This window comes from Schistocerca cancellata, chromosome 1 (assembly GCF_023864275.1).
Source record: "Schistocerca cancellata isolate TAMUIC-IGC-003103 chromosome 1, iqSchCanc2.1, whole genome shotgun sequence".
NCBI classification, from domain to species: domain Eukaryota; kingdom Metazoa; phylum Arthropoda; class Insecta; order Orthoptera; family Acrididae; genus Schistocerca; species Schistocerca cancellata.
The window spans coordinates 555,312,466-555,329,107 of NC_064626.1; the positions used below are offsets into that span (position 1 = coordinate 555,312,466).

General features: G+C 42.4%; 1 protein-coding gene across 1 annotated transcript in view; it reads left to right on the top strand.

Moving 5' to 3' along the window:
* Nucleotides 1–1,417: 1,417 nt before the first annotated feature.
* The window catches only part of LOC126180649 (protein disulfide-isomerase A6 homolog), a 39,372-nt gene continuing 24,147 nt past the window's right edge, over nt 1,418–16,642 (top strand). Inside the window, exons 1-2 of the mRNA XM_049924709.1 lie at nt 1,418–1,678; nt 2,615–2,811. Coding sequence (XP_049780666.1) covers nt 1,663–1,678; nt 2,615–2,811 — 213 coding nt within the window. The 5' untranslated portion in view covers nt 1,418–1,662. The remainder of the gene's footprint in view (nt 1,679–2,614; nt 2,812–16,642) is intronic.

Sequence of the window (16,642 nt, forward strand, 5' to 3'; positions counted from 1 at the left end):
ATCTTAGTGACACTCTCCCACAGGTCAAAACAACCTGTGACGATTCGTGCTGCCCTTCTCTGTATATGTTCAATATCCTCTGTTTGTCTTGTTTGGCGCGAGTCCCACACAATTGAGCAATATTCTAGAACCAGTTTCATGAGTGGTTTGTAAGCAATCTGCTTTGTAGATTGTTGCAGTTCCCAGGTATTCTACCAATAAAACGAAGTCTACCTCCTGTCTCATTGATATTATAGTCATAGGATACTCGTTTTTTTCGTTTTGTGACGTGCACAGTTTTACTGCTCTAAACATTTAATGCAAGTTGCCACTCTTTGCGCCACTTTGAAATCTTATCAAGATCCGAATGAATATTTATGCAGCTTCTTTCAGATAGTACTTCATTATAGATAACTGCATCACCTGCAAAAAGTCTGACGTTACTGTTAATATTGTCTGCAAGGTCATTAATATACAACAGGAACACCAAGTGTCCCAACAAACTTCACTGAGGCATAACTGAAGTTACTTCTATGTAAGACAATGATTCTCCATCCAAGATAAGATGCTGCATCCTCTCTACAAAAAGCTAAAGTCCAGTCATAAATTTCACTTGATACTCCATATGACCAAACTTTTTGACGGTAAGTGTAGGTGTGGTATGAGTCAAATGCTTTACGGAAATCAGTGCAGTTAAGTTGGCCATTCATGATAAATATTAATTCTATGTCTACTATAATTCTTAAGAGGAATATGATGTTCGAATCATGGAATATTGGTATCAATGCTACTTAAACATTTGTGAAATACATCTACAGTCATGAAAGTCTTGACTACCTCCTAAGTAGATTTGGGTTGTGCTGCATCTGTTCGTGGCTTATTTCTATATAGTATAGGTCTAATAATCGATAGGCAATCATTCTTGGAAATTACCGAAACCTATACCTGAAGCCACAATTTAAAACTTTTTACTTCCTATTTCGAATTGTGGCCAGTTTATCCTATTTCTTGATTGATAATAAAGCATGTGATTACACAAGAAAAATATGGATAATAATGATCTACGTTATAAATTTGTAATAAAACATCAAAAATGGCATGTAAACCTATATGTGACATCTTTAAATGATATTTTTCGGTAGCAGAATGATCTCCAAATTTTTATTTCTTGTTTTAAATTTAAATTTAGCACGAAGCATTAGAAATACATGTACAATATAACATGTAGGTTCCTACGATTTCTTGAAGTGCACCATTTCTTACTTGTAAAGTGCGCGCTTTCAAACTTCAGGCGAGCCAACATACATAATGATAAATACTGCAAATTTTAGAAAACACGACCAGTCAGTAATTTTTTTCATGCGCTTATTGAAACGTTTGTTAACTTTACTGCGTTCGCATCTAACGAAAAATTGAAACAATTGCGCTTCAGTTCGCCTGAACCTCGGAAACTATATTTTCGACGCCGTTTCGCAAAAGATGGATAAACTTTGCACATGAGATTGCCTGGACCAATCAGACTCAAACACGAAGTTGTTGTACATATAAGCGTAGTCTAGTGTCAACGCAGCGTGTTGTCTAACTATTGGATTTGTATTAGCTGACTCGATGGTGTGAAGTGTACACGAGAGGATTTGCTGCTAGCAGAGTACAAAAAGGAACTGATAAGACTGTTTCTTCAGAATGGCGGTTTTTTGGGGTGAGTTAAATTACTTTCTGTAATAGTACAAATCCTATGAATGACATTATATAAAAGTAGTCTCTCCATCTTAAAGAATAAACAACTTAACAGAACTATCTATTAATTATTATCGTCATTAAGGTTGCACGTAATAATTATTTACACATAGCACTCCGTTTAGATTGCTGAACACCGGTCACCATATCTATTTTGCCTTCATTACTCATAAAGAAGGTAGAGGGAGAGATAGAGAAGAGAACGTGAGGTACTTACAAATCATATAGGCCTAAAATACATTTTATTAGGGTGAGAGACATTCCGTTTGAAGATAGTTGCCGATAAAGATTTATGCCATAATTATATTGCCTCATTAAAAAAAATCTAGCATCTTCATAACCGGTCGTCACTTTCATCTTTAAGAGAGAAACTCTTGGTCTTCAGCGACCAGGACTGTGCTGTAAAAATATTATGTGGTGCTCACCCACGATGATCTTGTAGACACCTGTTTAACTAGTTGAGTATGGTGGCTACTGCTTCACAGTATATTTCGCCATGAAGTTCGCCGTAAATAACACACTACAATTGAAAAGCAACAATGATGTACATAATAACAATACCTGAAGGGAAAACTGACGTTCATTACTACACATTAAGGTTGCGTTTAAACCCAAAAAGTAAAATTTGAAAACCGAAAAAGTTTTTCGTTGACTACACCTTATGTTTGATAGAATACTTTCAATTATTGTAATGTGTAAAAGCTGACGAATAGGAATTAACTAACTCGCATTTGCATGTATTAAAAAACTTGTAAATGTTTGGCATGTAGCCATATTTACAGATTAATTTACAATGTGAATGTAAAAAGACTTGTTCCAAATCATAGTGCAAAGGATACATGGAACATGAAACTAACTCACTACAAAGACACACATGTTAATTGACAAACTGTTTTAGGTGCCCTGATTTGCTTAGTGTCGTCGGCGGCTGCCTTGTATCCCTCAAGTTCAGATGTTGTAGATCTGAATCCTGCAAATTTCGATAGATTGGTTATTCAGAGTGATGCATTATGGATAGTTGAATTTTATGCCCCTTGGTGTGGGCATTGCCAGCAGTTTGTACCTGAATTCTCAAAGGCAGCAACTGCTCTGAAGGTAAGTGGGCTGTGTTTCTGTTAAAAATATTTTTCAGAAGATATTTTTTGATATGCATCGTTGGAATAATATAATTTTTAATGAAAAGCAATTATATTGCTTAAAGTGGGAATTATTTTCTAGCATGTGATGAGTGAGCATGATGTACATTTATGATCTGTCAGGTAATGTCATTTACTGAGCTAAAGGTTTCTCTTGTTAAAATTTTCTTTATTCTAATTATATTCATTATCTTATACTGTTAGGCATTTATTCAATTTGGAAATACTTATACACTATTGTGACCATTGACAATATAATCAATAAGATGATGTATCAGAAGTGTAGGGTAATACTTTTTGAAAGTTGCATTTTAAATGAAAGATGTGTGGATGATGGTATTTGTTAAGAAGGCTGAGTGAAGTATGATAAATTCTGTGTATTACTCCTACAAAGTTCTTCACTTTTCTTTCCCCCTTCTGTGCTTTTGTTAAGTATTTATAGTGCCCCAACATTGCTCTTTAATCATTTGAAGGAAAACCGCCTTCTGTTTTAGAAATATAACTGTATGTATAAAGACACATGGAATACTGTGGCATTGAAATACACAATAAGTCATTTTAGGTGTCATCACTTACAGAAGGTATAAAGATTTAGATAACTGTTATGGAAAAAATGGAAAATTAGGAAGTTGAGGAGAGGAGAGGAGAGAGAGTGCAGAAAATTTTTATGAAGAAGCCAGATACTTCTGTCATCTGTCATGATGCTGCAACTAGGTTTTTCCTTGATTCTATTATTGTTGCTGCCAACCCATAAAGAGTCAACACTCTTGTCTGTAATTGGTGAAGTAAAAACTCCCTATAACATGCTTTCTGCAGTTGGAAAAACTGCACAAATATAACTATTTCTGGAAACACGGTTCCAGGTGTGTTGCAGATTCAATAGTAATTTTGACTAACCAAAAAAATTGCGCCGGCCGGTGTGGCCGTGCGGTTCTAAGCGCGTCAATTTGGAACCGCGTGATCGCTACGGTCGCAGGTTCGAATCCTGCCTCGGGCATAGATGTGTGTGATGTCCTTAGGTTAGTTAGGTTTAAGTAGTTCTAAGTTCTAGGGAACTGATGACCTCAGTAGTTAAGTCCCATAGTGCTCAGAGCCATTTGAACCTGCCAAAAAAATTGCAATTACTAAATCATTTGTTTCTATTCTCATAATCCATATCCACAGACCAATGCTTTTGTGGATTCGTGCATAACTAGTACAAAAATGCACATGTATCTGCAATGTCCACTTTTGTTACTATACTACTTATGAGCACTAAAGACAAATATAAAGTGAGGGTGACAGGAGTTTTAATCAAACAAAATTGCTGTCAATTTAAAACCGGTCAAATTCCTAGACAGTATTCATTTCATATAAAATTTAAAGAAAGTGCTTGAACAAGCAATGAATAAAGAACTGAAGTTCGTAGCCAATAGACTTGTGGGGTGCAAAACTCAAAATGGTGACTTGGGTCAGTAATGTGATAGACCAAGTGTAAAGAAGTTCTAGTCCAAATGCCAGAGGTCTCAAGAGACTCTCAAATTATTGGTACATTTCTTGGAAAGCATGTCTCATGAGAATCTTGGGAATGTAAGTGCATTTCTATTCAGTGTAGCGTGCATACCTGCAACCCATTAGGCGTGTAATGCCAAACCACACGTACAGCAAATTGTCATTTAATTTGAGCTGTAACATTCATTTGGCACAAATAGGAAAAGGCTGTACAAAACACAGTACTTATTGGTGACAGTGAAAAGGGTAACTTTCTCAAGGCAGCTGCTACATTCTCTTAATCTGCGAGTGTGTGTTCACAATCAGGTTTTTGAGGCATTGTCTGTCTAAGAGCCAGGTACAAAACAAATTGTCCAGACACCTTGATAATGGGATTAAGAAAATTTACACTTGGTTTAATCAAATGTGACTGACAGCATATCCTATTCATTCCTGAAAAAAGATGATCTTAATTTCCCTCCTCAAATTGGGAAGGGCTGCACTTGCTCCATCAGTTGTATTATTACTGTGTCTGCCTGCTTGTGAGAGAACTTGTAGCAGGTATTTGAATTACTGATTAAAAACTGAGCAGCTCATTACTCACTTCCAGTGTGGGTTGAGGTTATTTTATCCCACCATCAGCAATTTGATCTTCCTTGAAATTGCTATACAACAGACCTTGTCATTTAGGTAACTCTTAATTATTTTCTTAAACATAAAGAATACCTACAATAATAAGCAGAGGCACAACGCCTTGATACAATAAATTGGTGTCTCCTAGGACCCCACTCAAACTGTAGCTACGTTGTCAGTAACTGTAAATAGTAAATCCTCACCATATAGAGGAGATGCTGAATCACAGGCAGGCACAACAAAAAGACTGTCAGAAAATGAGCTTTTGGCCAACAAGGCCATCGTGTGAGATAGAAAAAAACACACACACACACACACACACACACACACACACACACACACACACACACACACACACACACGAGGAGGGGGAGGGATAGTGATAGCAGGATGATAAGGGTGGGGCCAGTAAAGTGCTGCTTCTGGGAGCATACGTGGATGGGGTGGAGAGAGGGTAGGGTAGCTAGGTACAGTCGGGAGGTTACAACGGAGGGCAGGGAAGGGTTAGCGGAAAAGGAGAGAGGTAAAAAGACTGTTGGTGCATTGGTGGAATTGTGGACTGTGTAGTGCTGGAATGGGAACAGAGAAGGAGCTTGAGGGTAAGGACAAAGACTTAACGAATGTTGAGGCCAGGAGGGTTACGCTAACACAGGATGTACTGCAGGGAGAGTTCCCACCTGTGCAATTCAGAAAAGCTGCCATTGATGGGAAGGATCTAGATGGCTTAGGTTGTGAGGCAGTCATTAAAATGAAGAATATAGGTTGGGAGGTGTGCTCAGCAATGGGAAGGTCCAGCTGTAGAATACAGCTCATTGGTAGGTTATAGGTCATACAACAGGCTTCACAGGTAGCCATGCATTTGACGGGATAAATGATTTTTTTCACTGGGCTGGAGTACATGGTGGTGGGAGGAGGATGTTTGGGACGGGTCTTTCATTTAGGTCTATTACAGGTATATGAGACAAGGGGTTGGGAGTAGGAGTTGTGTGGGGATGAACGAGGATATTGTGTAGGTTCGGTGGGCGGCCGAATACCACTGGGAGGGTGACAAAGATAGTGGATAGGACATTCCTTGTTTCGGGGCACCATAAGCGATAGTCAAAACTCTGGTGGAGAATGTGATGCAGTTGCTCCAGTCATGGGTGGTACTGAGTCAAGAGGCGAGTACTCCTCTGTGGTCAGACAGTGGGACATTGGGAGGTGGTGGGTGACTGGAGAGGTAAGGCAAGGGAGATCTGTGTTTGTACAAGGTTGGGAGGGTAATTACGGTCTGTGAAGGCCTCAGTGAGACACTTTGTGTATTTCAAGAGGGACCTCTTGTCACTACAGATGTGACAGCCACAAGTGGCTAGGCTGTATAGGAGGGACATCTTGATATGGAATGGGTGGCAGCTGTCAAAGTAGAGGCATTTTTGGCAGTTGGTAGGTTTGATATGTGTGGAGGCACTGATACAGCCATCTTTAAGATGGAGGTAAATATCGAGGAAGGTGGCTTGTTGGGTTGAGTAGGACCAGATGAAGCGGATGGGTGAGAAAGTGTTGAGGTTCTGGAGGAATACGGATAGGGTATCCTCACCTTCTATCCAGACCATGAAGATGTCATTGATGAATCTGGACCAGGTGAGGTGTTTGGGATTCTGGATGTTTAGGAACTTCCTCTAGATGGCCCATGATTAGGTTGACATATGATGGTGCCATGCGGGTGCACATAGTCGTAGGCTGGATTTGTTTCTAGCTACTGCCTTCAAAGGAGAAGTAATTTTGGGTGAGGATACAGTTGGTCGAAGTGATTAGGAATGAGATTGTAGGTTTGGAATGTCTGGTGTTGGGAAAGATATTGTTCAGTAGCGGTAAGGCCATGGGTATTAGAGATGTTAGTGCAAAAGGAAGCGGCATCAATAGTGACAAGCTTTGCACCAGGAACAGGAACTGTGGAGAGTCAGTGGAGGAAATTGTTGGAGTCTTTTATATAGGACAGTTGGTTGAAAGTGTTGGTCTACGAGAGTAGAGATTCTCTCAGTGGGTGCACAGTAACCAGCCAACAGTGGTTGTCTTTGATCTCGTTGTGTCTTCACGCCAATTTCAGGTATTTTTCACCTCGCGCTATCAGCCAACTCCCTCGGACTTCCTCTTGTTGCCCCCAACTCCATCTGTTTCATCCTTTGTGATTTTTTTTTTCCAGATTTGGATTAATTATGTGAATTTTTTGGACGTATTTATATATTGTTTATAATTTTTTATACATTTTTATCCTCGACTATGAATCCTTGCTCCTTCCATCTCTGTCAACACAGAAAAGTTCCTTATCCCTGGCCAGAACCCAGTCCCACATACTGTTCCTGAGTTGTTTGGCTGATGGAACCCCTCCAAATGGCCTTACCATGAAATTACCCATCCCTGGCTGCTGCCTTTCCACAGTGACGTCCATCTTTTTCTATTCTGTCAGTCCTTAAACCCAACCAACATAGTGGTTCAAAACCGTGCCAATCAGGCCCAAGTTCCCTCACAGTACCTCCTCTCCATCCATAATATACTCCTGTTGTGCAATCCCAAATTCCTGGATCCCATATAACACACAGAAACCCCTCCCCTCCAGGAACTAGAGCAACAAGCACAACACATCCTCAAAAAAACTCTCCACTCTGTTCACTTCCTATTTCCGTCTTGGGCTAGCGCTATCCACCACCTCTACAACCACCTCCCCCACATCCACTCATGGCATACAAAACCTGTCTCACAGACCTACTACATTTACTCCACCCTCCAAAACTCTCTCCCACCACCACACAGAATCCAGAACTTAAACAGACCTGAAACAGTCATGAACTTTTACTCCAGAAGCCTTAGCCCCACAGAAATCAGTCTTTTCCAAAGGCCTCATCTTTTGCCCCACTCCCAAATTCAAACACGCAGGACTTGTTAAACACCTTCTCTCCTCCCGGTCCCTACAGTGGAAACACTTTTTCACCTCCAACTTTACCTATCGGACTCAACCAAAGGCCAATGTTGAACCCTGCCTGACTCAGTTCATGCCTCCATCCAACTGTGATTCACCCTTACTGCCTCCAAATCACCTCCTGCAAACTTTCCAGAATTTCTTAACCTCAAACCTTGCCTCACCATCTTTCCCCAAATCCCTCAACATGCAAATTAATCTTACATCCACAGAAAGGACCGCAGTCCACTACATAAAAACTGATAAGGACCTTCTAATCCCACCTGCTGACAAAGGCACCACCACTGTTTTTTTTTACCTGCAAGAATTTCCTGTTGGAAAGACTCTGCCAGCTGTCAGATTCATCCATTTACAAACCCTGGCACAATGACCCCATTCCAGGAATCCAGCAGTGTCTCTAGGCTCTCCCCAAATTCTTGGGCCGATCCCAGAACTTCTGTCTCTTTGTCCTGACCTCTTCCACTCTCTGCACTCCTACCTTTTACATGCTTCCTGAAGCCAATAAACCCAACCACCCAGGAACCCCCAATGTGGCTGGTTACTGTGCCCCTACTGAGAGAATCTCTGCTTTATAGACAAACACCTTCAGCCTATTATGCACAACTACCAACCTATATAAAAGATACCAACCATTTCCTCTACCAACTCTCCATAGTCCCTGTTCCTTTACCACATGGTTCACTGCTAGTCACTATTGTTGAAACTTGCCTTTACACTAGTATTCCAAATGTCCATGGCCTTGGCAGTATTGAGCACTACCTTTCCCAACGCCAGACAGATTACAAACCTACAACCTCCTTCCTAATCACCATGACCAACTATATCCTCACCCACAGTTACCCTTACTTCAAAAGCATCACCTAGAAACAAATTCAAGGTATGATTACTGGCACTTGCATGGCACATTCAGAGGCTAATCTATTCATGGACCGTCTGGAGGAATCCTTCCTATACACCTAGAATTCCAAACACCTCACCTGGTTCAGATTCACTGATGACCTCTTCATGATTTGGATCAAGAGTGACATTCCTCCAGAACCTCAACACCTCCCTCATTCACTTCACCTGGTCCTACTCAACCCAACAAGCCACCTTGCTCGATAATGATCTCCACCTCAAAGATGGCTATATCAGTACCTCCATCCATACCAAACCTGCCAACCACAAGCAATGTCTCCACTTTGACAGTTGCAACCCATTCCATATGAAGGAGTCCTTTCTGTACAGCATAGCATCTGTAGTGACGAGCTGTCCCTCTCAAATTACTCAGTGTCTCACTGAGGCCTTCACAGACCAATTACCCTCCAAACCTTATATAAAAACAGATATCGTGTACCTTATCTCTCCAGTCAACCACCACCTACCAAAGTCCTAATGTCTGGTGACATAGGTGCATTCCCAATGTGTCTTGGTACCACTCAGGACTGGAGCAACAGAATCACATTCTCTACCAGGGTTTTGACTACCTCTCATTGTGCCCTGAAAAGAATGCCGTACCCACTATCCTTCCCACCTCTCCCACAGTGGTATTCCGCCACCCACCAAACCTACACAATATCCTCGTTCGTCCCTACACAACTCCTGCTCCCAACCTCTTGCTCATGGCTCATATACCTTTTGTAGATGTGGATGAAATATCTGTTCCATACATTCTCCCACCACCCATTGCTCCAGTCTGGTCACAAGGGTCAGCTATCCTATCAAAGGAGGGGCTGCTAAAAGCTGAGCTGCAGCCACTGTGCTGCATTCTACATGTGCATGGCAACCAACTGTCTGTCTGCATAAAAGGCAATCGACAAACTGTGACCAAGACACAGCAGGACCACTGCATTGCTAAGTGCACCTCCCAACACATTGTTGTCCATTTGAATGACAGCCTCACAGCCTGTGCCATCTGGCTCCTTCCTACCAGCACCAGCTTTTCTGAATTGCACAGGTGGAAACTCTCCCTCCAATACCTCCTATGTTCCTGTAATCTTCCTGGCCTCAATCTTTGTTAGTTTTGTCCTTTTCCCCAAGCCACTTTTCTGTTCCCATCCCGGCACTACACAGTTCTCAATTTCACCAACGCACACACAGTCTTTTTGCCTCTATCCTTTTCCGCTAACCTTCCCCAGCCCTCTGTTGTAACCTCATAATTGTACCTAGTTGCCCTGCTCTCTCTCTCTCTCTCTCTCTCTCTCTCTCTCTCTCTCTCTCTCTCTCTCTCTCCCCATCTCTCCACTTCATCCTTGTATGATTCTGCAAGCAGCACTCTTTGGTCCCCCCACCCCTACCGTGCTATACCTCCCCCTCCCTATCCCAATCTCGTCCCTACCCCGCACCACTCAGTTGCATCTCCCATCATGTGCTGCTGCTCCTCTCAGTGCAGCTAGAGACTGTGTGTGTGTGTGTGTGTGTGTGTGTGTGTGTGTGTGTGTGTGTGTGTGTGTGTGTGTGTGTGTGTGTGTGTGTGTCTTTTCCAGCTTGGTAAGAGTGCCTTAAATAGTGCCAACTGCCGGCTGTGTTAGAGACCCTCAGTGCACTACAATTGTGTACTCATATGTCCTTCAAAGTAAACATTGTAATCAATCAGAAATGTTGGGGTCATTATTTAACCTTTCAGTAGAGCACCCTACACAACACAGGAACACAAACACAATTCCCAACACAGGAATCACATTTCTGATGCCTAAGCTGCTAGCTTCCTAAGTGCTAGATGGCTACCCCATTGGGATACGATTCCTATTAGTGGTCATCATGCCAAACTATCTTCGCTGGGGTTTACATGGGAAGAGCTCCTGGTTGGAGTAGGTGTCATCGGGATGGATGTTTCACACATGGAAAACCATCAAACTAAACCAGCATAATGACCGTAATGATCTGGCTGTCTCAACAAAGAGGTATGGACAGTTACAATCAAACTGCTTTTCCTACCCTGGCTACCTCATGGGAAAAGGGTCAAGCCAGACAACTGGAAACAAAACCAAAAACAGACGGAGATACTTCTACAGCTACAAAACTGTAATTTTTCATGGAACAAATAGAAGATAAATTTCGAGAAGATCCTCGGAGGCGGGGGGATTGCGAAATGGATCACTTTTGATTAGCCTTCTGTGCTGCACAATCCCAAGCCCTTAAGATATGTGAAAGATGGGGTGACGTACAAGCGACCATTACACCATATAAACCTCTGAATATGCTACTAGAGTTATTTCACAGAGACCTAATGCTCCAGACAAGTGAAGAGGTATGAGCTAATGTAGAATGAGGAGATGTTCATTTTTGTCAGATGCAGAAAAAAAAGTCCAAATATAACTGAAAAGACACCGAAGCTTTCATATTACAATTGAAGGAAATGTTCAAATAAAGTTAGGTATGTTTGTATAGTTGTTAGTAAAACTTGTATCCAACAACGTGAGAAAGATTTCCGTTGCTTATGCATTGAACATATATCATCTCGTTGCACAGCATACCCAAAATGTGGAAATTGTTGAAAATCAATTCACAACCACCTTTGTATATAAAGGTTACAAATTGTGCAAAAGTTGCAGCGATCACACCACCTACTTCAACATTTTAAAAGCCAACCGTCCTCACCTTCTGTGGGTCCTGAGGCACAGTCTTCAGTAACCACATCTTGCACCCGACAATAGAAGCAGCATCATTCTCCAGTATCTGCTGGTGGCAGGGCTTCCTCTTGGAGCCTCTCTCCCAAGAAATCTCCAGTGCAGAGGCCCAACACCAGTTACAGGCTGAAGGAGATGCTCACAAGACTCTAAAGCACCAAAAATTGTGAAAGAGAAAGATAACCACAGCTAACCAGGACACACTCGACATGATAATCCAGTGGAACTACAATGGATATTATTGTCTAAAACTAATTGAACTAAAACTAATTTCTTGTTGTGCTGCACTCTTTGTTGCTTTGCGAGAACCACACTTCAGTGATGATTGTTTCCCAATGCTTAGAGGTTACCAAGCAACATGTTGGAACCATATTGACCCTGATTGGGCAAATGGACAGATGTTTTCAGCGAGTAGATTTCTCTCTGTACTACACTGTAAGCAGTATTGACAGGAGTGCAAATAACCCCAGCAATAAACCATTTGTAATGTTTATGAACCTTCGGTAGATCTTAAGCCAGCTCCTCTCCTCCTCTCATTCCCCCCTCCCTCTTTGTTTCTCCAGATGGGGATTATTTCAATGTGCACTACTCTGTGTGGTGAGAAGTCCCACTTTGTCTGATAGGGGCCTTCTGAATGACCAGCTTTTTTCCAGTCTTGATCTGTCTCCTGCCCACTTTGGTGTTTCCCGTGGCATCTTTTCAACTGTTAACTTTCTGATTTCTGCCTCCAATCTCATGGCTTCCCTACAGTGGTTGCTACATGACAATATTTGTAACAGTGAGCACCTCCCAATGTCCTGTTACTTCCTTGCCATGGCCTTACTGACTAATTAACATGTTGGATGCTTCAAAAAGCCATGTGGTAGTTGTGTCCCTCTGCTGTCACTTCACTCTGTCTTTCAGATCGCATCAGTGATGTGGAAGACAGCCTGACGCAATCATCCATGCCACTGGAAATGATATACACCCCTTTCTACAGCTGTTCAGGATTGGTGCAGAACTTTGCAATCCCATCTCGAACAACATCCTTCAGACAACCCTCCTCACTTTCAAGAGACTTCATGCTAACACTTGCTGTCTGTTGTAAAGCAGTAAGGAGAAATGCTTGGAGCACTACATCTTCTCACTGTAGGCATGTGCCTCTTCATACCAAGTGTGGGCCAAGATTGTGTGGGCTGCCAAAGCTAGACAACTCTTCTGGTATCTTCCTGCAGGGTGGGCTTTATACCAAAGTGTATGTTCGTGCTGAACACTGTGCGACAGCGTCGGCATCCTCTTGTCACGTGGCCTACCTTTTGAAAGCATAAACAAGATGTTGAAGACCTCTTCCTGTTCTTCACCTGCCATGCTTAAAAATATAATGATCCTTTCACTGACTGAGAACTGCTTCAGGCTCTTGCCTTGCTACACAATGTGCCATAATATCCTGATTAGATTCATAGTCAGATAATCTAAAATCTGAATGTTATTCAAAAGGTCCTTATCCTCAAGTTCTTCGACTGTATTTGGCTTGAAGGTGTCCTCTTCATAATGGCAAGATAGTGTCATTGGTCACCCAGGCAGAAACCCAAAATCTATTGACAGCTGCTGACCAATTAACCTTAAAATGTGCTCTGCAAATTTCTGGAAAGGATAGTCACTGACCTATTGTCGATTCTCAAATCTTGGTGATGTTTCATCTCCCCTATCAGTATGGTTACCGGGAGGCACAATCTAGTCAACCATTCAGTTAGTGACCTCCATTGGACCACTGATCATGCCTGCAATGCATTTTGCTAACTTAAGCATTTCATATAGCCTTTACCCTGCAGCCTCAGCTGAACACTAGCTCCAAGGTGCCATCCACTGGGCCTCCACTTGGACTGACTCTCATTGCTACCTGTTACCGGCTGCAAGTCGTGCATTCCTGTCGTCATACCACTCCTGACCGAGAATCCTTCTTGAGTACCAAGAACTTGGACTTGCAATGGTGTCCAAAATTAAAACAACAAACTGCTATATCCGCATCCTGTGTCTGTCACGATATAATCATACCAACTGTCAAGCGATGTCTGTACGGTCGTATTCTGTGCGGAAGAGGCATTCTGGTCAAGGGACAACCATGCCAGTGATGACGTCGGGGCACCCATCAAACAGGGTAGTATTTGTTTGGTAGCCCCACATTCACAATCACTATTTACACAGTCACAGATGGTGCAGTATGGCACAGAGAAGATGCCTGTCACACTCTGTTCTGTGGAGAGGCGTAGGAAGAATGGAAGCAGGACGTATGCGAAACTGATGTCGCCCAGTGGCTTAAAGTGAATCATTCTGTTGTTTCTCGGATGTGGCGGCAGTTTGTAGATATCGAAGGACCAGGGCAGGGCTGACCATGTATGACAACAGAAAGAGAAGGCAGTTATTTGGCTGTAAGGGTACAATAGCACTGGCTAAGTACAGTACAGCACAGAAACTAGCATCTGACCATGCAGCAGCCACTGGATGTGCTGTATTTGGGCAAGCAGTGTACAGAACACTTCAGCAGACTGGCCTTTATTGTTGGAGACTTGCTGTATGTGCACCTCTGACGGGTCTTCACAGAAGGGAACATCTGGGGTGGAGTCGTCAACATGCCTCCTTGGATGGTCGAACAGTGGGCTAATGTTCTTTTCACAAATGAGCCCTGAATTGGTCTGGAGAGTGAATCTCGAATTCACATCTGGGAAGGAATGTTGAACACTGTTTCGGGATCCAAACATTGTGGAAAGAGGTCAATATTGAGAAGGGACTCTAATGATGTGGGCAGGGATTGTGCTGATCACTTGACCAGCTCTTCGTGAAATTGTACAGGTGAATCGGCAAGGTTTAACTACTATCAGGTATCGTGACGAGATTTTGAGACCTTGTGTGATTGTTGCAAGGTGCTGTGGGTCCAGACGTTGTATTAGTGGACAGCAATGCTCAACCTCATAGAGCACAGGTGGTTGATGTTTTCTTGGAAACAGAAAGGATTGCACGCATGAGGTAGCCTGCTCACTCTTCAGGCTTAAATCCCATAGAGCATGTCTGGGATGCACTATGGAGACTGATTCCATCACATAAGCATCCACCAAATGCTCCTTAAGACTTATGAGCAGCTCTGCAAGAAGAATGGTTGTTATTGCTCCAACATGAGCTTGGTGACATCATACACAGCCTGCCCCATCATCGTCAGGTCGGTATTGCTGCAAGAGGTGGTCACACCTCATACTGGGCACTATAATCAGTTGTCGGAATGTATGTGCAACCCTGTTAAGTTGGAAAAAATGAACGGTTTTTTGTACTGTTATGTATGTTGCAGTTGCTTACATTCTGAATTCTTTACATTGTTTCTACTTTGCTATCACATGTTTATACTGTTTTGTGGCAAAATAAATGCAACCTTGCAAAATTTCTTTTTGTTGCTTCAATTTTAGACACCATTGTGGTTGCATGGTCCTGAATTTATGGTCTCCTCTTTGATTATAATAAAAAACTCTGATTTAGCTGCCCCTATTCATCAGACTAGTAACATGCGAAAGCTTTGTGCTCTCTGGTTCCTTGCCCACACTTCCAGGTGTGCAGATCATTCTACTCTTCCACATATTTAGTGGGCACTCGTCTCATTCAGATTGGACTGTGGTTGCCAGGTTTATGGCTTGGTGATACCTTAAGCTTTGAAATTGTAGAACCCAGTCCATTGTTGTGGAGGAAGACTGGCCACTGGGTTCTTCCCCACTAGTGCCATAGACCATCTCTTTGCAAAATTGGGAATCTTCAGTTTTCAGTTCTGATGGGACCAACTCTTGCTCACATATGCAACCACCATCTGTCAAGTTCCTAACCTTCCAACTTTATGCATGCAAAGGCATCAACCTCCTGACGCCTATACTTGGGTAAAACTAACGATCATGGAAATCGTTAAAAGAAAGCTGTTTTTTGTTGCGACAGAATCTTCTCATGAAATTCCAATCGCCAACTTTCTCCTCCGAATGTGAAAATATTTTGTTCACGCCGACCTACATAGGGAGGAACGATCACCACGATAAAATAAGGGAAATCAGGGAGAAAGATACAGGTGTTCATTCTTTCTGTGCGCTATACGAGATTGGAATAATAGAGAATTGTGAAGGTGGTTTGATGAACCCTCTGCCAGGCACTTAAATGTGATGTGCAGAGTATCGATGTAGATGTAGACTGGAATGCACCTTTAGGCCTTCTGCTGGGACCTCTGCCTAACCCCCTTATATTGTGCTCGCTGTACTCCCTCTCTTTCTCTTTGTCCTCTCGGTTCTTCAGGAGTATCATTTACAGTTACAGCTCTAAATAGGGGATATGTTTTTACATTTCCCGATTGTCAGGAACATGTTGCCAGAAGTGTATAGTGTTGTCATGGCGTAGCTTATAGCCATTAACAGAGCCCTACATTTCCTTAAGAAAACCACCTCACATGTGTTTTAATTTCTAGTGTCTCAGTGAGGTGTCTCAAGGCTACTGAGTGATGTTAATCTTGTCTCCCTATGATGCCTGCTATTTCTGAACTTCCTATCTGGTCTTGGTCACACTGCTTGCTCCATTATCTTTCTCTGGGTCCCCAGTCTTATGGATATCCCGGGGAATGAACTGGCCAACCGTTTAGCCAGACAAGTGATATCTCACCCAACATTCACTTTGACCACCCATGGCTTGGATTTGCAGGATACAGATAAGATCTCTCCTCACTCTGAGATGGAAAATCATCTGATAAACTGCTGCCTTCTCCAATAAACTCTGCACTGTCAAGACTACAGTTGGGACCCTCCTTCTGTTCCTCCCAGAAGAAATCCACGGTCCTGTGTCACCTTCACATTGGTCATAATAGACTAACTCATAGTTTTATTTTATGTAACAAGCCGCCATCACCACATTGTCGTTGCAGAGCATTAGACAGCAGCTCATATCCTGGTGGAATGCCCTTTTCTTGCTCTCCATGTTAAGTATGGTCTTTCAGATTCTTTGCCTCTAATTTTGGTGGGCAACTTACAGACAGTTGAATTAGTTTTTAGTTTTCTCTGTGGAAGTGGTTTTTGTTCTCAGAGATAACATTTTTAACTACTCTCAGGGCAGGAGTAGGGTGGTTGGGGTTG